The 21,665-nt window shown below is 41.4% G+C and overlaps 1 protein-coding gene across 2 annotated transcripts in view; it reads left to right on the forward strand.

Annotated features, from left to right (window-relative positions):
• Positions 1–21,665, forward strand: part of LOC110486030 (ERO1-like protein beta) — a 37,900-nt gene that overhangs the window by 668 nt on the left and 15,567 nt on the right. Inside the window, exons 1-4 of one of the 2 annotated variants that reach the window (XM_021557340.2) lie at positions 645–940; positions 2,709–2,828; positions 6,165–6,248; positions 11,703–11,744. In XM_021557340.2, coding sequence (XP_021413015.2) covers positions 866–940; positions 2,709–2,828; positions 6,165–6,248; positions 11,703–11,744 — 321 coding nt within the window. In that variant the 5' untranslated portion in view covers positions 645–865. Of the gene's footprint in view, positions 1–644; positions 941–2,708; positions 2,829–6,164; positions 6,249–11,702; positions 11,745–21,665 lie in introns of those variants that run through there. The other variant, XM_021557339.2, reaches the window with a different exon arrangement.

Raw genomic sequence — 21,665 nt, forward strand, 5'->3', positions numbered from 1 at the left:
GCTTGCTGGCGCCATTCCGTTGCCTTTTCCAACTTTATGTACAGCAAGGCATAATATGTATACATGAATCATGTGGTTTATTTTGTCTTGCACATCGATACACACTGAATTGTCAAAATAATTATTAAAATTAAAAAGTCTGCAACTTCCAGTCTCACAAATGTGTTTGTAGGCCTATGTCGTGCGATGTTATATTGCTGGGTATGTTTTCTTGATGTTTGTCATTCATACCAACTTTTGAAAGAAGTTAGTTACTGAGTTGAGTGGTTGTGTATGTGATTGACCGCTGACTTGACTCACATATTGCAATCCGAATCAATAAGTGTCTGTATTTTTTTTATACTGTGGCACGTGCCTTTATTTCATTCTAACAAATTGCACTCGCATTAGTAATATGAGAAGACCGAGACGTGGTGTCGTCTGATTGGCCATATTAGTTTGTGGGAGATGTAGTGTTCTCTTTCGTGAGTAATACTTGCTTTAAATGTCCTTGAAGTGAAGACTACAAATGTCAAGTATAGAGGCGGGACTAAGTTTGACAGCTGCTGACATATCTTGTTTGGAGGCGAGGCCTGGGCCCGAGAATTATGCATGATGAAAAATAAGTGGTCTGAAATGACAGCTCATCCCCAGGTTAAGTCATAGTCATCCCATCAACTCTGGCAAACTCTCACCTGTCCATTGAAGTAGACTTCAGCTGTCCCTTTAGGGACATAAAAGACAGAGATATTCTCATAAGCCTGGTCTTAGTTTTGTGATTTAAAACTGCTGTTAAAGATAGCAGCTCCTCAGAGAAATAGGCAAATGAAACTATATTTTTAATAAACAACAAGGGAAACCACTCAAAGGTTTTGAATTCACCGGCATGCTCAGAGGACTTTGTTACTTATGGACGGCTTCACTGCTTCCCATCACATTCTCTGGACGGCTACACTCAGAGGTCAGATATATGGTTGTTTCCATCGGTGGGCTATATGATGCTTGTGTTGGCTTTTTCTGGAATATTGTCAAAATGACACAGAATAAACTGAAAGAGAAATGTCTTTCTGCTGCTTGTAGCCAGTTTGTGAAACTAATTGTCAGTAACAGCTGGTTAGATAGGCTACTCAGTTTTCTCCACATCATGACACACAACCACTGATGTGAAAGTGCCTGAATGGTCTATGCAGTGCTGAGCCATTAATTTCATAGAGTTCTTGCAACATGCAGTCTTGTGCAACTTGTTCTTATAAAATACCGTCTGTCTCTGCTTTGTCTGTTGACAGTGACACACATACCTTTTCATATGGCTGTAATTACAATATACTCATGAAACAAGTTTGTATACTAAAATATTTTCTATGACACCATTTGCATTGATTGGGTCTAAACCTGAATACTTCATGATGAGAGAGAGTGGAAAGGCTTGAGTGCCTGCTGGACCAGAGCAACGCAGTCTTTCTTTCACAAAGCAGCTGTCTGTTTCATTATGCATGGGAGAATTAAGCCGTTTGTCCGCAGGTATCAGATGCATGAAAAGGGAAAGGTGGAGGGAGAATGGCAAACGTTTTGGTAACCTAATTTTGGTCAACAACCTCAACCGGCAGCTGTGACGAACGTTGTCATGTTGCTTAAGTGTTGTTCGAGCGCCAGGAAGTGGTCTTTTATCTGGCTTCCAGCTCTCATGTCTGAAAGTGTCTGTGTTGAAAGAGTATATGGCAATTTTATATCAGGCTAAATATGTGTAAGAGGAAGTTAAGATTTGCAGGCCAGCTTTTGCACTCATTTCTGTCTCTCTCGCTGTCTCCCCCCTCTCTTTCTTTGTCTGTATTTAATATCTTCCTCTTGCCCCTGGCCCTCCATTTGCACCAAAGTGTCCCAAAGCTGAGGGAGGGAATATTATGGAGGGTGTAGGGCTTAATTAGACCTTCCGATAGCCACTGACAAGTCAGCGTTGCTTCCGAGCAGAATGTTATCCCAACAAGGTGTAGCCTAAACACATGGTTAACGGTCCGGTCTGCAAGTAGCCTAGTTTTAAAATGGCCCGTGATATGCTTTATGAATGTAAAATATGGCCCGCCAATGCACGATAGAACATAGTGCGGCTGTTATGGATCATATCTTTTGAACAGTAATGGCTAGAAACAAGCTAGACTTGTTTTACTGTCAAACGTAATGCTGCTATTGTTTTTAATTTTGTAAAGCAGCTTGTGTTTCTTAACGGGGCAAAGGGTATCTGATGGTGACTGGTTAGCTACAGGGAAGCAAAAGAGTCACCTGCGCGATGTGTATAATCGGCGGCGGCGATTGAGCGGAGCCTGTCTGCCTAACCTGCCCACACTCATCACGTTTTCCCCCACAGCTCACCATCTGATGTAGGCTAGGCTTGTGTGGCGGGTCCTTCCCACTGTGCATCTGTACTGTTAATATTAATTGTGTTTATCACTGAAAAGCTTTCAATCTCTCCAAAATATCTTGTCCAGGCCACTTAGTAGTCTGATTTTAGCCACAGAGATAATTTAGTCTCGTCTTATTTTAGCCAACTGAAATTAACAATATTTTTTTTGTTTAGTTATTGTTTTTCTTGGGTCCATTTAGTCAGTTATAGTGTAGTCAATTGCCACTGAAAAATAAGTGTTTGACAAAATATGAGTCACTAATTTTGTTGACAAAATTAACACTGGTGTACACCCATAAATCTTAAGGCGTTTTCCGGTTGTTTCCCTCAGTTGACAGGCGTCTTGGATGACTGCTTCTGTGACATCGAGAGCATTGATGTCTTCAACAACTTCAAAATCTACCCCCGCATTCAGAAGCTGACCGAGAGAGACTACTTCAGGTACTACAGGGTAAGTACTAAATAGTAGGACCCAGTAGTGGAGTACGAGGAGCAGTAGAAATGTCCTTAACATCATCAGACCGTAAGGTTTTGCGTTTGTCTTTGCACTATAGCTTAAAAAGTGTCCTAAAGGTAATCCCTCAAACAATCCTACTACTGTGGATTTACGCTAATTGACAACCTGTATTTTCAAATGAGTTTGTAATTTTTTTAACTATACCTTTGTTTGAGCTTCAATGGCCCTTAACCCGTAGTACTTAGTGCTTATAAAGGGTCCCTCCCCAATTCCGTTCCTTGCTAATCTAAAACAAATAGGCCGAGCAAATGTTTTCCAGCCTACCCCATAGAGTTTGTTGACGCTGCTCTGTTGTGTATTCACTGCTTTGGATGTCTCCACCCGGGACTACTGTTCTAGTTGGAATAGGTCTGCTTCAGGGTTGACTGTAAATTGACAGCGAATAGACATTCTTGAAGAAAAAGTTAATTGTGCTACTCCTATTTACGTTATAATGTCCATGGGTGTATTCACTAGGAACCAAATGGATGCAAACGGGCCGAAATAATAAAATGGGACTAACCTGAACTTGTCCAATAGGGTTGGTTGTTTAGCAACTAAACCGACGCGTGCGCAACTATGGTGCAAAACAGACCGGGTTAACTTAGATTGTTGAAAACTTTTATAAATGAGTACTTGTCGTGTCTCAAATAAATCGTTAGTTGTTGGTTATCTAGCTGGCTAATTTTAACCATATTAGCGTAGGCATGACCTGAGTCAAAACAATATCGCAATGAGCTAAAAACGAGCCACCTACGATTCCCCACATGGCAGCTTCTTGTCATTGTTGCTAGCTATCAGAATCATAACCCCACACGGCCTTCTGCCTCATTGATGCTTGAGCATCATTTTTGTGATGTTGCCAGCCAACCCGTCTAAAAAGAAAGGCTTGTTTTCGTTGCTAAACATTTTCCGTTGCAAAACTTGCTTGGGCCCTAGTTACAGCAGAAACACGTATACCTTACATTATAATTATTGTATGTGATACTTGTCAGGTACATTAAGTGTGAAAATTAGATGCTCTTCATACTGGAACCTAGGTATTAGAAAGAGTGCACGAGGATGACATCACCGTGTTGATGTAACTGAATCTTATAGGGAAATACAGTAGGTCCAGTCCAGTGGTGACAAACCTTTAGTCATCCGTCTTTCCCAATCATCCTCTTTTGCATCCCTAGACAGTCTTACAAGTTGCCCATTTGTAGAACCTGATGCAAATATGATATCATTCTCTATGATAACAGCACTCACCCTGTTACATTTGTATAACTGCTCAAACGCTTTCCCGACACCTAGAATCCATAAGAAACATTTAGGCCCATTTGAGTCACTTGACCTCTCTAGTACGCTAGCGTCCCACCTCGACAACAGCCAGTGAAATTGCAGTGCGCTAAATTCAAAACAACAGATCCCATAATTAAAATTCCTCAAACATACAAGTATTATCCACCATTTTAAAGATAATCTTCTTGTAAATCCAACCACAGTGTCCGATTTCAAAAAGGCTTTACTGCGAAAGCACACCAAACGATTATGTTACGTCAGTACCTAGTCACAGAAAAACACAGCCATTTTTCCAGCCAAAGAGAGGAGTCACAAAAAGCAGAAAGAGAAAATGAATCACTAACCTTTGATGATCTTTTCATGTTACACAATACATGTATGTTTTGTTCGATAAAGTTCATATTTATATCCAAAAATCTCAGTTTACATTGGCGTGTTATGGTCAGAAATGTATTGTCTCAAACAAACATCCGGTGAAAGTGCAGAGAGCCACATCAAATAACAGAAATACTCATCATAAACATTGATAAACGATACAAGTATTAAGCATGGAATTATAGATAAACTTCTTCTTAATGCAACTGCTGAGTCAGATTTAAAAAATGCTTTATGGCGAAAGCACACTTTGCGATTTATGTTAGGTCAGCTCCTAGCCACAGAAACCCATACAGCCATTTTCCAAACAAGGAGAGGTGTCACAAAAGTCAGAAATAGCATTAAAATTAGTCACGTACCTTTGAACTTCATCTGGTGGCACTCCCAGGTCTCCATGTTAGACAAATGTTCGTTTTGTTCGATAATGTCCCTCTTTATGACCAAAAACCTTTGTTGTTTGCAGAAGGCGCGTGCACTAATTCCAGATGAAAAGTTTTTTAAAAAAGGACAATAAAAGTTAGTAGAAACATGCCAAATGATGTTTAAAATCAATCCTCCGGTTGTTTTTGTCATAAACAATCAATAATATTTAAACCGGACAAAAGCTTCGTCAATAGGAAAGGAGAAACAATAAAGGCGCGTTCACGATCAGACGCATGGCTGATGAATAGAAATTACCACTGGCCACTGATTGAAAGTGCTATATCTCCCTCGTTTTTCAGAGTAAAAGCCTGAAACAATGCCTAAAAACTGGTTACATGTTGAGGAAGCCATAGAGCTCGTGAACTGGGTCCTAAGTCTTTGTATGGGTCCTAAGTCTTTCAATTGAAAAACAACCTTTCAAAATAATAGTACTTCCTGGTTGGATTTTCCTCAGGTTTTCAACCTTCCATATCAGTTCTGTTATACTCCCATACATTATTTTAACAGTTTTGGAAACTTTAGAGTTTTCTATCCAAATCTACTAATTATATGCATATCCTATCTTCTGGGCCTGAGTAGCAGGCAGTTTAATTTGGGTACGCTTTTCAACAAAAAATCAGAATGTTACCCCCTACCCTAGTGAAGTTAATATTTTCACAAAGGCAGTTTTTTAAAAAGTCGCTCAATGTGAGTCCAGCTGTTGTGTTCATACGCCATTCATACACACCAAGCCATCTCATTCTAAAGGCAGTGTACCGCCCTTTTCCCACTGTGAACATCCCATCAGGAACTCTGAAAAGGAAGAATAGACTCATAGGAACATCATTAATATTTTCAGAATACTCATCTGGCCCCTAGTGTGATATTCCGATTAAGTTTCTGTCTACAACTGATCAGTAAGCTGCTGCTCTACTAGTCACCATCCCATTGACTGAGCAACATTTTGACCCCACAAAATCATACTGTCGCCTTCGAATGAGGTTGACGTATCCAATGACGAGCACGACTAGCAAAGAGGTCACCAGCAACAACAAGGCCCCATGGTGTTTACAGCGGAGCTCGTCCCTGAAATGCGTCAATGGAAAGAGAATCTGAATCAGCCTAGCTGTTCTGTCTTGCCAGTCTCCAACACTTCACATCTCTGTGTGACGCAGTCACTTTCATAGCATATACCATGCCATCTCAACTCTTCCCTTTTCTTCTCCACAGGTCAACCTGAATAGGCCCTGTCCCTTCTGGGCCGACGATAGCCACTGCTCCATCAAGGACTGCCAAGTGGAGCCCTGCCCAGAGGTCAGTTCAACCGACCCACAATTATCTACTTTGGTCTCCATATCAACCCTAGTATAGGTTAAATAAGTATTGGAAATGTGTTAAAAATTCCATGTGGGCTACAACAAGGTGGCGCTATTATTGCTATATTTGTTTATATTTAAAACATTTATTTCCCCTTTATTTAACCAGGTAGGCCAGTTGAGAACAAGTTCTCATTTACAACTGCGACCTGGCCAAGATAAAGCAAAGCAGTGCGACACAATCAACAACACAGAGTTACACATGGAATAAACAAACATACAGTCAATAACACAATATAAAAAGTCTATATACAGTGTGTGCAAATGGTGTGAATAGGTAAGGCAATAAATAAGCCATAGTAGTGAAGTAATTACAATTTAGCAAATTAACACTGGAGTGATATATGTGCAGATGATGATGTGCAAGTAGAAATACTGGTGTGCAAAAAAGTAAATAAAAACAATATGGGGATGAGGTAGGTAGATAGATGGGCTATTTACAGATGGGCTGTGTACAGCTGCAGCGATCGGTAAGTTGCTCAGATAGCTGATGCTTAAAGTTAGTGAGGGAGATAAGTCTCCAACTTATTCGATTCAAAAAAATATATATATTTTTAAAAATGTTTGCAATTCGTTCCAGTCATTGGCAGCAGAGAACTGGAACGAAATGAGATATACCTGCTGGAGCGCTTGCTACGGGTGGGTGTTGTTATGGTGACCAGTGAGCTGAGATAAGGCGGAGCTTTACCTAGCACCTAGCAAGGACTTATGATGACCTGGAGCCAGTGGGTCTGGCGACGAATATGTAGCGAGGGCCAGCCGACGAGAGCATACAGGTTGCAGTGGTGGGTAGTATATGGGGCTTTGGTGACAAAACGGATGGCCCTGTGATATCAAACTAGATGTAGTCTGAGTAGAGTGTTCGAGGCTATTTTGTAAATGACATGGCCAATGTCGAGAATCGGTAGGGTAGTCAGTTTTACGAGGGTATGTTTGGCAGCGTGAGTGAAGGAAGCTTTGTTGCGAAATAGGAAGCTGATTCTAGATTTAGTTTAGGAGATGTTTAATATCTGGAAGGAGAGTTTACAGTCTAGCCAGACACCTAGGTATTTGTAGTTGTCCACATATTCTAAGTCAGAACCGTCCAGAGTAGTGATGCTAGTCGGACGGGTGGGTGCAGGCAGTGATCGGTTGAAAAGCATGCATTTAGTTTTACTAGAGTTTAAGATTTAGTTTTACTAGAGTTGGAGGCCACGGAAGGAGTGTTGTATGGCATTGAAGCACGTTTGGAGGTTTATTAACACAGTGTCCAAAGAAGGGCCAGATGTATACAGAATGGTGTCGTCTGCATAGAGGTGGATCAGGGAATCACCCGCAGCAAGAGCAACATCATTGAGGTTGGATAACAGGTCCGGATAACAGGCCTTCTGATTTGACACACTGAACTCTGTCTTAGAAGTAGTCGGTGAACCAGACAAGGCAGTCATTTGAGAATCCAAGGCTGAGTCTGCCGATAAGAATACGGTGATTGACAGAGTCGAAAGCCTTGGCAGGTTGATAAAGACGGCTGCACAGTACTGTCTTTTATCGATGGCGGTTATGATATCGTTTAGTACCTTGAGTGTGGCTTTCCTAACTGACTGCGTGTATTGGTTCCTGACTTCCCTGAAAAGTTGAATATCGCGGGGACTATTAGATGCTAGGCGGAGCTTTACCTAGCAAGGACTTATAGATGACCTGGAGCCAGTGGGTCTGGCGACGAATATGCCACAGGGTGTTTTTGTGCTATTCGAGGGCAGTCAGGTCTGGAGTGAACAATGGGCTATATCTGTTCATAGTTCTACATTTGTTGAAAGGGGCATTATTTAAGATGGTGAGGAAATTACTTTAACCTCAGTGAAAATGCAGAGCGCCAAATTCAAAAAAATTACTATAAAAATATAACTTTCATGAAATCACACATGCAAGATAGCAAATTAAAGCTAGACTTGTTGTGAATCCAGCCAACATGTCAGATATCAAAAATGCTTTTTGGCGAAAGCAAACGATGCTATTTTCTGAGGATAGCACCATAGTAAGCAAAGAGAGAGAAGCATATTTCAACCCTGCAGGCGCGACACAATACGCAGAAATAAAAATATAATTCAAACCTTTGACGAGCTTCTTTTGTTGGCACTCCAATATTTCCCATAAACATCACAAATGGTCATTTTGTTTGATTAATTCCGTCGATATATATCCAAAATGTCGATTTATTTGGCGCGTTTGATCCAGAAAAACACCGGTTCCAACTTGCGCAACGTGACTACAAAATATCTCAAAAGTTACCTGTAAACTTTGCCAAAACATTTCAAACTACTTTTGTAATACAACTTTATGTATTTTTTAACGTAAATAGACGATCAAATTGAAGACGGGATGATCTGTGTTCAGTACAGGAGGAAAACAAACTGTAGCTAGCTTTCTGGTCACGCTCCTCTATCTAACAGTACACTTCAAGTTACCCTCGTTCAAGATGGCCGTACTTCTTCATTACGCAAAGGAAAAACCTCAACCAATTTCTAAAGACTGATGATATCCAGTGGAAGCGATAGGAACTGCAAGAAGGTCCCTTAGAAATGGTTTCCCAATGAAAACCCATTGAAAAGAGTGACCTCAAAAAAAAAAAAAAAAATCTGAATGGTTTGTCCTCGGGGTTTTGCCTGCTAAATAAGCTCTGTTATACTCACAGACATGATTCAAACAGTTTTAGAAACTTCAGAGTGTTTTCTATCCAAATCTACTAATAATATGCATATCCTATCTTCTGGGGATGAGTTGCAGGCAGTTGAATTTGGGCATGCATTTCATCCAGACGTGAAAATACTGCCCCGTCACCAAGAAGTTAAAGAACGACCAGGCATCCTCTACTGATGGGATACGGTCAATATCCTTCCAGGATACCCGGGGCCAGGTCGATTAGAAAGGCCTGTTCGCAGAAGTGTTTTAGGGACCGTTTGACAGTGATGAGGGGTGGTCGTTTGACCGGGGACCCATAACGGATGCAAGCAATGAGGCAGTGTTCGCTGAGATCCAAATGTGAAAACAGCAGAGGTGTTTTTGGAGGTAAAGTTGGTCAGGATAATATCTATGAGGGTGCCCATGTTTACGGATTTAGGGTTGTACCTGGTGGGTTCCTTGATAATTTGTGTGAGATTGAGGGCATCTAGTTTAGATTGCAGGACTGCCTGGGTGTTAAGCATATCCCTGTTTAGGTCACCTAACAGATCGAACTCTGAAGGTAGATGGGGGGGCAATCAATTTGCATATGGTGTCCAGGACACAGCTGGAAACTGAGGGGGGTCTATAACAGGTGGAAACAGTGAGAGACATTTTTCTGGAGAGATTCATTTTTAAAATTAGAAGCTCGAACTGTTTGGAGTAAGACCTGGAAAGTATGACACAACTCTGCAGGCTATCTCTGCAGTTGATTGCAACTCCTCTCACTTTGGCAGTTCTATCTTGACGGAAAATGTTGTAGTTTGGGATCGAAATCTCAGAATTTTTGGTGGCCTTCCTAAGCCAGGATTCAGACACGGCAAGGACATCAGGGTTGGTGGAGTGTGGTAAAGCAGTGAGTAAAACAAACTTAGGGAGGAGGATTCTGATGTTAACATGCATGAGACCAAGGCTTTTACGGTTACAGAAGTCAACAAATGAGAGCGCCTGGCGACACGCAGGGCCTCGGTTAACCTCCACATCACCTGAGGAACAGAGGAGGAATAGGATGAGGGTACGGCTAAAGGCAATCAAAACTGGTTGTCTAGTGTGTTGAGGACAGAGAATAAAAAGAGCAGATTTCTGGGCGTGGTAGGATAGATTCAGGGCATAATGTACAGATGGGTAGGGTGCGGGTACAGGAGGTAAACCTAGGCTTTGAGTGACGATAAGAGAGGTTGCATCTCTGGACGCACTAGTTATGCTGGGTGAGGTCACCGCTTGTGGGAGCTGGGACAAAAGAGGTATCTGAGGCATGTTGAGTGGGACTAGGGGCTCCGCAGTGAACTAAAACAATGATAACTATCCTAAACAACAGTATACAAGGCATTAGAGAGAGAAATAAAAAGAGGCATAAAGCAATCACAGGTGTTGTTTGGGAGAGCTAGCTAAGTCAACAACGGGTAAGACAACAGCTAATCAGCTAAGACAACAACAGGTAAAATGGTGATGAATGGGCAGAGGGTCAGTTAACTACACACAGGGCCTGAGTTCAAGGCTGGGGCCGACAGATAAACAAAATAGAGTACCGTGATTAATGAACAGTCCAGCAGGCATCAGCTATGTAGCCAAGTGATCATAGGGTCCAGTGAACAGCAATAGATGAAACAGGGAAGCCGCTAGGTAGTCGTTACTACGCTAGCAAGCGGGAGACACGGCGTTCAAAAGAAAGTTAGCAGGTTGGGGCTAGTAGAAGCGTCTGCTCCGACGGTTGAGGGCACAACGGATGGAATTACGTCGGCAGACCAGTCGTGATGGAACGGCGGGGCTCTGTGTCAACAAAGGATCCAGGCCATTTGGCAAAAGAGGTATTGTAGCTGGAGTAATTTCGTTTGCTAGCTGGGAGATGCGCCTGGCTCGCGGCTAACTGGTGCTAGCTTCGGGACAAGGGAGTTAGCCACTATAGCCACTCGGTAGCAGCGATGATCCGATGCAAAGGTCCAGAGTTTACGGCAAGAATCCGGTGATGTAGTGGCTTCTAGTCGTGTTAGTGAAGAGTCCGGGAGGCATCAGCTGTGTAGCCGAGTGATCATAGGGTCCACTGAGCAGGCCTGGAGTTGGACCTGGCTCAAGGCTAGCTTTGGGGCTGGGCCACTTGGTGGTGGCAGCTAGCTAGCTGCAACGATCAGGAGTAATGGTCCAGGGCTTACGGCAGGAATCCGGTGTTTTAGTGGAGAAAAACAATCCGATATGCTCAGGGTTGATAACGCGCTGTGCAGGCTGGCAAGTATTATCCAGGCTAAAAGCGGCTGGTGTGTGTGCTAAAGGTAAAGGCCGCTTCTGATGGAGGTTCTAGCTATAAGGTCTGAAAATAGCAGATCCGTATCACATTGGGTGAGGCGGGTTGCCGGAAGGTATATTTAATTTTAAAAAGGAAGAAGAGATTTGAAATATATACAAAAAAGACGAAAAATACAAAATTTACACGACAGAATGACAAACAACGTCTGCACTGCTACGCCATCTTGGAATATTGCTAATCATTCTAGTTTTTTTTTTATTTAGATCTAGGCCTACAAGAAGAGACCAGGGCTATGGGCAAATTAACCCTAGTGGGTTAATTTACAATTGTTAATATAGTGTTTCCCAAGTCTTTGTATTCTAATCTGTGTTTTCTGTTAATTATAGCTTAGCCTCTGACCTGCGTTCTGCATTTGTTGACAGTGATGTCCCCTTTGTGTGTGTTTGTTTACAGAGCAAGATTCCAGTGGGAATAAAGTCTGGAAACTACAATAGGGTAAGGCGCTCTCACCCCAGATAGACAGACGGCGTTCACTCAACAGTCATTCAACTGTAATGAATACAAACACACTCTACAAACACATTAAAATGAAAGGAAAGAGAATGTACCATATGCACTCTCAATTTTCATGCAACATGGCAAAGAAACAGGAGTGTACTTACTATTTTTTTAAAGAATTAGGGCAAAGGAGTAAGTTAAACAGATTATACTGTGTAAATGTATGGTTGGAAGAATGTATTATAGTTGAGGGGGGGGTAAGCGAGGGACATGATTGTTGGCAAACACTTGGGTCGTGTTCAGTAGGCATGAAAATGAGTGAAACAGGTGGAGTGAAACAGGTGGGTACTATCTGATTTTTCTCAAATTACAAATGCTTGTTTTTGTTCTCTTCTACAGAATGTTTTGATACAGTGTGCACTAATGAACACGACCCTGGTATAGTGCCTTCTGTTTGTCTTGTAATGACTCACAAGTGTTTGTTGGATATCTGGACTGATTGCCAGTCAAGGTCAAATCCTGCTGTATCTTTAGTTAAGGTTATGTTTGGACACATCGGTTGAGCTAGGGGTCGTTACATGGCTATAGGCTACATTATGTGCAGGGCAAGGTTTGTTTTTCAACTTTAATGAAATCAGCCACATCTCACAGATTTTTCGACCAACAGCGTTTAGCCAGACAGCTCATCTGGCTTGACCTCCCTGGCTAGAGACGCTATGTGGTTGGCGACGTGGCCATGCCATAGGACAAAGCACAGCAGGTGCTTGTGTGTGAGGTCATGAAGAAACATTAGCTGACTGCACATCAGAGTTGTTTATTTAGCTTTTTATGCTTCGTGGCATGTGGCGTTAGCTTAACCATTTTTTTTTGCCCCTCAGGTATTTTTTCTTGACTGACTTTCTATTTAAAAAGATTAATCCTATTGCAGACAGTGTGTGCAGAGCTCGAGTTGAAGTATACAGAGTCGGGAGCCCTGTATAATGGATTTAGCCTAGCCTAATTGATAACAAAGATGGGTCGTTCCATTTGATTTCAATCACCTTTTGACTGCATCCCTTTTAATTTTAACAACACTTTGAATACATATTTGTCCATGGTAGAAGTGGTCAGAAAGTAGCTTTTTGGACTTGAATGCCAAAACATTTAGGAGATAATGGTGCTCAAAGATGACCCATGTTGCATACCCCACCCTACCATGAGACATCCATGTCTTCATCACTGGAAAAGATAAAAGGTTGAGTTTGATATAATTTAAACGCTTATAAACAGGGTTGTCAAACTATTGTATAATTTTTTGACAATGATATATACATTTATTTTAACCTATATGTTGTATCTTAGACCCGATTTTACATAATCTGAGGTGTTTGTGTTGTGCCCGCCACAGTATGCTCTTGAATACAGGTTGAGTGTCATGTTTTGGGTGATAACATTTCAATTGCGTTCCCATTTCAAATAATTTAACTTTCAAATAAATGGTAGCACAAGGATGGTTGGAGGCCCACACATCAGAGACTTAAATAAGAATATCAGGTGTTTTAAATTATACTGTCAATGTTCTATTGGAAATATAGATAGAGTAGACATCTTGGTGACCATCTTTGTGGTAGTAATTGGAAGTATACATTTCAATTCAATTAACATGTAAATGATGTACCAGCTAAATTTTAATGTCCTAGGGTTTGAGCAGGATCCAGATTTTCATACCTTCACACCGTGCTTGTGCCATCCTGGGATATACGGTATTACCGGTAGTGCACATAAGGGGCGCTATGAATTTTTTTCTTCTCCAAACGTACAAAAAAAGCCCCAAAAACATCACTTACCAGAATGCCAGCAAGTACTACGGAATTCTTATAGTGGATGCTAGGTAAATGCTAATGAACTCATGCAAACATTTACTACTAGGACAGACAACCCAGATCATAAAGTTATGCAAGTATCTCAAAACACAGTTTGCAGCACGCATAAAACAAAAATTACGCAGCCGGGATCTTAATACAGGAGGGGATTGTCTCTGCTGCTCTTACCAAGAAGCTTGAAGCAAGCTAACATTAGCAAGTTATCAAAATGAACAAGTTATCAAAAACCCAGCTGGAGAGAATTTATTTGGCACATCTTAGATAGTTAAGTTAATAGTTATAGGATATATAGCTGGCAAACATTAGTAGTAAATTTACAAGTGTAACTTGATCACCTCACTTAAGTTGCGCTGCAGCAGTGACTCACCCGTTTTGTTCGTTGTGCTTCTTTGTAAACAAACACACGTGACTGGCTCAAACCGCTGTTTTGGGAAACTAGTACCGGTAAGCTTCATAATGATGAAAAATTATGAACGCGATCTTCTTTATCTATTACCTAGTGGACAAGTTGACTGCAGGTATTTATTTAAAAAGTAATACTATTCAAAGGCCAAAAACCGTCACTTACCAGTATGCTAACAAGTACTAATGGGTCCTCATGGAGAATGCTAACAAAATAATAACAAGCGCATTGCAAACATTTTGTACATTTTCTGACCTAAACTATACAAGTAACCCAAACGCTACTCACAGTTTGTTGCATGCAGGGTTGCCACTTTAGTTTTAGAAGTGGGGGTATACAACCTAGAGCTCATTTCCGTGTACACAATTCAATATGCCGTCTCTATTTAGATCAAAAAGTAAGCAAAAATGCCCACAGTCATCAAGCTAGGTAACAGATGATTATTAAATATGTTTAAGTGATTAGTAAGACTGAACTAGATCAGATGTAATTCAATAATAAATATTGTGTTGCACCTAACATATGGACAACTTGAAAAAACAGACTTTTGATTTCTTTATTAAGACACCCTATCAGACCGACCAGCCAGCCCTGGCCGCCTGCATGCCCGACCCCCACCAGTCTAGTCAATAACTCAACTCTCTCCCAACACAATTTCCTTCCCATTTCACACCTTTTTTTAATTCCCAAGGGAAAGTTTTGGGGGGAACCCCCCCCATACACCTCAAATATACATTAACACACAGAAACAGCAAATCTTCCATATAATTCATCTCATAGGACTAATAGTACTGTAGAGCTCTTTTTACTTGTGCACAATATAGCTGGGTTGCCCCGTCTTGTCCCTAGGGGTCCAACATCCTGCAGCTCCCCAACCCAACACACCCCTCTCAGCTTTAGGATCTTAGTGAAACATTAATTATTGGGTTTGTTTGTGTTAGGCCATGACCAGAGTGACAACGGACAGGACGGCAGACCCCCAGGGTCAGGACTGAGCAGCCCAGCAGCTAGGGATTGCCTAAATAGGTATCTCCCTTGACGTGGGCATGTTTTCAATACAGACTCCTTTGTTGTACTGTCATCCCTATAAGGCATCTAGACCTTATGAGAGTTGCCCAATATACCCCTAATCGTATGATAAATCATATCCGATACATACAGTGCATTTGGAAAATATTCAGACCCCTTGATTTTGTTCCACATTTTGTTGCGTTACAGGCGTATTCTAAAATTGATTACATTGTTTTTTTCCTTCATCAATCTACACACAGTACCCCTTAATGACAAAGCAAAAACAGGTTTTTAGAAATGTTTGCTAATCTATTAAAAATAAAAAACGATCACATTTTACATGAGTATTCAGACCCTTTACTCAGTACTTTGTTGAAGCACCTTTGGCAGCGATTACAGCCTCGAGTCTTCTTGGGTATGATGTTGTATTTGGGCAGTTTCTCCCATTCTTCTCTGCGGATCTTCTCAAGCTCTGTCAGGTTGGATGGGGTGCGTCGCTGCGCAGCTATTTTCAGGTCTCCAGAGATGTTCAATCGGGTTCAAGTCCAGGCTCTGGCTGGGCCACTCAAGGACATTCTGAGACTTGTCCCGAAGCCACTCCTGCATCGTGTTGGCTGTGTGCTTAAGGTTGTTGTCCAGTTTGCCCCCAGTCTGTGGTCCTGAGCGCTCTGGAACAGGTTTTCATCAAGGATCTCTCTCTACTTTCACCTTATGGATGGTGCCAGGTTTCTTCCAGATGTGATGCTTGGCATTCAGGCCATCTTGGTTTCATCAGACCAGAGAAACTCGTTTCTCATGGTCTGAGAGTCCTTTAGGTGCCTTTTGGCAAACTCCAAGCGGGCTGTCATGTGCCTTTTTACTGAGGAGTGGCTTCCATCTGGCCACTCTACCATGAAGGCCTGATTGGTGGAGTGCTGCAGAGATGGTTTTCCTTCTGGAAGGTTCTCCCATCTCCACAGAGGAACTCTGGAGCTCTGTCAGAGTGACCATCGGGTTCTTGGTCACCTCCCTGACCAAGGCCCTTCTCCCCTGATTGCTCAGTTTGACCAGGTAGCCAGCTCTAGGAAGAGTCTTGGTAGTTCCAAAGTTCCATTTAAGAATGATGGAGGCCACTGTGTTCATGGGGACCTTCAATGCTGCAGACATTTTTTTGGTACCCTTCCCCAGATCTGTGCTCTGACACAATCCTGTCTCGGGGCTCTACAGACAATTCCTTCGACCTCATGGCTTGGTTTCTGCTCTGACATGCAGTGTCAACTGTGGGACCTTATATAGACAGGTGTGCCTTTCCAAATCATGTCCAATCAATTGAATTTACCATAGGTGGAATCCAATCAAATTGTAGAAACATCTCAAGGATGATTCATGGAAACAGGATGCACCTGAGCTCAATTTCGAGTCTCATAGCAAGGGTCTGAATACTTATGTAAATACGGTATTTATGTAATTTTTAATAAATTTGCAAAAATGTCCCAAACTTTTTTCACTTTGTCGTTCCTGTGGATTGTGTGTAGATTGATGAGGAAAAAAATATTTAATCCCTTTCAGAATAAGGCTGTAATTTAACAAAATGTGGAAAAAGTCAAGCCGTTAGAATACTTTCCAAATGCACTGTAACTTGCCATTGTGGTAGGATAACTAACCTCCCAATTAATGGCAATACATTTCTTTGCCGCTACAAATGCTTGGGAGTCCCATAGGGCGGTGCAGCGTCATCCGGGTTTGGGCGGTGCAGCATCATCATGGGTTTGGCCGGTGTAGGCCGTCATCTTAAGTAATAATTTGTTCTTAACCTTTTTATTTAACTTTATTTAACAAGTCAGTTAAGTAAAATACCATAACATATGCAAATATGTCTCCTTTTGTATTGTACACCTCCAGCAGAGGAATGACATTTCCGAGTGCATGTAATTCAGTTTCACTGGCATATAGTACGTTCTGTGAATGGCCTTAAACTGCAGTCATTGATGTCTGAGATGATATGAACATGACTGGGCATTCAAACATATCTGTATCCATTCATCATCATCAATACCTTCTACCAGGTCTTCCTCACATTTTTGTTTTAGATGTTTTGTGTCATCGGGAAAAAGCCTTGATATAGTTTGAAATCAACTTTGGACGTTTGTCAGACTGCCTTAAAATAGCATCTGGCTGGTCCAGTGTTTGCTGCACAGAGAGAATAAAGTGTTGCAACTGCAAAAATGCACCTCACCTCCATCACAGACGGGTCTTCCCTGGCTGCCTGACCCTGCTGATACCCCTGTCACCATCTGATCCCCTACTGTAGGTCTACCCATCAATTCAATATTTAACTTTGTATCATTCACTGATATTGTTAATATACAGTAAAATTCACCTGAGCTCCGTAGACATGTCTGACCTAGGGCTGTGGCAGGCATGACATTTTTTTGACCGGTGATTGTCAAGCAAATATCTGTAAGTCTCACGGTAATTGACTGTTAATTAACAAATACACATTTAGCATCTCCTGGCTTCTAATAAATCCATGTAATATAGCCTACACCTTCACAATAAATCCATTTATTTATTTTGGACAGGTCTGAAGAAGCATGATATGAAGAGAATTGCTTACTCTGAGTTGTCCTTATGTCAGGTCCTGATATGGCTATGCCAAATGGCTGTGGGCTACACTAGTTAATTTAGCATTATTTTACAGTATGAAGAAAGCTAAATAAAAATATAAATATTGTCTTCAAATGATTTGAGAGAGTGCGCACATGCAGCTATTTATGTGTTGAGCGGTTAACAAAGAAATAGGTACTCCTATATGCTTAATTTAGAGTTATTAATGTAACTTTAGTTGTTTGGATTCTAATGATTGGATTCTAATGATGATTGGAAAAAAGTAGCTTGACATGCATGAACTCTGCCTTGTTTTTTTGCGTAGGCTGTACACACTCCAATAGTCTCTCATTCCCAATTTAACACCCACTTGATAATGTCTTGAATTTCACGGCTGGGCCGTAATGCACCCTAACTTAATCTATGCCTTTAGCGGCCCGGAGTGCTGCTTTGTGCCCTTGTCACTGAGTGTGCTGCGCAATGGAAGCCCTCTCACTCACATGGCTCTCCGTCACGCGATCAGGTCTTTCTCACAGGCTACAAATGAAGATGGACACATCGGAGACGCATATGTTTGTCCTTATCCAATTCCGAGGTGCATATTGGGAAAAATAATCCACATTACTTACTTTGTCAGCCAACAAGATGAGTAGGCCTAACGAACAGCAAAAGCACTATCCTATGTCAATCTACTGTCCCCCATAGTACAAAAGTTGACCTATTCCAGAAATAAATATTCCATACATAGTCTGGGACAGTTGTGGGATGTGACCGATCACAGATTAATACAACCACTAGCATCAAAACACCTTTTTATGCAATGTGGCTGACGCAACAACACATTTAGCTTAAAATGTTGATAAACTATTATGCTGTTTCTTCACATTATAGGCGCAGCAATGCGCACATAGTAGTAGGCTATAAGCATGAATGTTCCATTAGCGGAAAACACCGTTATCGAAAGTGACCGCAAATGCGATTTATGCATGTAATGCAATTAAGCTTGTATTATAAAGGTGCATTTTTATGGTGAAAATGATCTTCCCCAAACTTGAAACTCATGCGCTGCTTATTTTTATGGTGTTAGGCAGTTAGGCTTTACGCCCCTTGTAAAGCAGATGAATGTGCTTAATTTTAAGAAGTTATTTGGCCACTTTAGTTGTGATACAAACCTTATTAAAACAGTCTCATGTAGCCTAGCCCATAGGCCTATGTTTAGAAAAAGTTGTAAAAAATAAGCCAGTTTCTTATGCTGGGCATCATTCACAAGTGATAGGCTAGTATTGTCACCCATCATACTTTTCTTGATTTAATCTGGTCTTACATATGCAAAATAATATATGTGTAACATTTGTTTTGATTTAGAATGGACCATTATCATGCACGTGTTTCGAAACCGGGGCAGTGGGAAAAAATACATGTCATCTATGCACTTAAATAGTGAATGGAGGACGCTTTTCTCCGTGGTTTATTTTCATGCCAGCCAGGTAGGCTATTATCCTGTTGTAAATATAAGCAATGTGCTTAATATTAGGATGGGATCCTCCTTTTTTAAATTATTAGCGGCCATCACTCTGTTTTCTTCCGCAATTGCAAAGCCTATAGAAATGTTGCGCAACATGAGCTTGTGGGCTCTCATGAAGTGTTTGATTAGATTTTTAAATACATTTGCATTGATGTCAGAGTGATTTAGAGTTACAGTAGAGTGCCTGAGTACCAGGCAGTTAGCAAGTTTGGTAGGCTACTAATGTCCTGCAGCAGCATCAGAGCTTGGAGAAGCCTAATTACAGTGGCTAAACGGTCATGTGGAATTTGACTGCCTTCATGACTCGTGACCGCCAGTTTGGCAGTAATACGGTCACTTCAACAGCCCTAGTCTGACCCTGCTGGGGCCCCTGTCACCATCTGATCCTGCTAAGACATGATGAGCATAGTGTTGTGTACTGACTGCACTAGAGGGCTGCCTGCGGGTTCCGACAGACATCATTGTCATTGTCACACTGGAGGGTGTGGTCAGAAAGACGAATATGGGATGAAAATATTTTTGTGGTCCCACAGATCATTTGAAAACGGTCCTCTTTCTGCTTTGTATGCGTTAGGTAGGATATTGCATTAAAACCATGTTTTTGTATTATTATTCACCCAGAATTCGCTGCTTCAACTTCAGTAGCCTACCTCTGCTAGTTGGGAATGAGAGTTCAAGTGCGCCTAGTAAGTGTGGTCTAATTGAAATAGAGTAGGCTTCCTGTGTGGGCGGAGTTAACTTGAATATAAAATTAACTTCAATCTGATTAGACTGTGGTTTACTACAGTTTCTGTAAATAAATATTGATAATGGAAAGAAGTGGAGGGCGCTCAACCAACGTAAGTCAAAATGCAATAAAAAAAAATGTCATCATTGAAAAGAAAAGGCACAACACGTGCGTAGGTTAGGCTACTATAGTGAGTGAGCGAGCGTGCGTTGCGCCTTTTCATTTTCAATATGTATTGGTTACCCATTGGTTACTCCTAAAAGGTAGGCTATATCATATAGGCTTATGCAAAGCATAGCAAGTGTCGCTGTCATCATTCTTGTTGCTTCCAGTTCATTAGTCATACCTGCAAGATCAGGTGTGCGTGTGGTCTCAATTAAATAGAGTAGGCTATAGCCTATACATGGGAGGAAAAATACAGGCAGTTATCTTTCCAAGCAAATGTACTTCCTAAACAAGCCTATGGTTAGGCTATAGTTTTCTACATTGCGTAGAAATAGGCCTAAATATTGATCACCCATATTTCTCCATCTGAAAATCTTCCCACTCCTAAAAGAGAAAGTGCAAGTCTCTCCAACTCTGCTTTCCTCAAACTACATCTAGCATATTGGCTGAAATAGCCCAGTAATACAATATCACATTTTATTTGTCACATGTGCCAAATACAACAGGTATTTCACCTTACAGTGAAATTCTTTACAAGCCCTTAACCAACAATGCATTTTTAAAAATTACCCACAAAAAAGAATAAGAAATAAAATAAAGAGCAGCACTAAAATAACAATAGCACGGCTATATACAGGGGGTACCGTGCGGGGGCACCGGTTGGTCGAGGTAATATGTACATGTTGGTAGAGTTATTAAAGTGACTATGCATAGATAATAACTGAATAGTAGCAGCAGCGTAAAAGAGGGTGGGGGCAATCCATATAGTCTGGGTAGTAGGCATTTATTAGATGTTCAGGAGTCTTATGACTTGGGGTTAGAAGGGGTTTAGAAACCTCTTGGACCTGTACTTGGCGCTCCGGTACCGCTTGCCGTGCGGTAGCAGAGAGAACAGTCTATGGACTAGGGTGGCTGGAGTCTTTGACAATTTTTAGGGCCTTCCTCTGACACCGCCTGGTATAGAGGTCCTGGATGGCAGAAAGCTTAGCCTATTTCTTAAGTTATTTTTGTGCATTTGACATTGCCTCTTAGGTGCAAAATTGCTTGGACCATCCATGGCATCCACGCCTAAAATAACATTGCGAGACTGCGTTGGGTTTGGGACCAGTTCTTGTGGTAGTGGGTGAGAGTCGAACAGAAAGCCAGCGGGCGGGAGCAGGATGAAGGAATTGGTCCTGCGCAGACCTTTACTGTGCACCATGACAGTGAAGCCTGTAACGTTAGAGCTGTTTATTACTGTGTCAGTGTGAAAAGTAGGGAGTTAGCTAGGGAAACAGACAGATCAATAACGTTTACAATGCCATATTGACTAAAAAAAACTCACAATGCACTGAAAAAATGTCAGAATATCAATCTTCAATCATTTGGCCGGTGGTTTCATTGTTTGATTCAGGTCTAGTGTGATTGAGAAGAAGAATAGCTAACGTTAGCCAACTTTTTGCCAGTTCTCTCTCTAACGGTACATTAACTGGTGATAGCTAGCCAAGTTAATTTACTTCTGAAACGGGACAAAACAAAGGCTACAAAACCTTTCCATACAAACAACATCTGTTAGATAGTGATATGAGGTAGCCATTATTACTATCTGACGGATAACTAGAGGCTAGAGCGGACCTGGCTGTGGTAGGTACTACTAGCT

The sequence above is a fragment of the Oncorhynchus mykiss genome, chromosome 13 (assembly GCF_013265735.2).
Source record: "Oncorhynchus mykiss isolate Arlee chromosome 13, USDA_OmykA_1.1, whole genome shotgun sequence".
In the NCBI taxonomy this organism is placed as follows: Eukaryota; Metazoa; Chordata; class Actinopteri; order Salmoniformes; family Salmonidae; genus Oncorhynchus; species Oncorhynchus mykiss.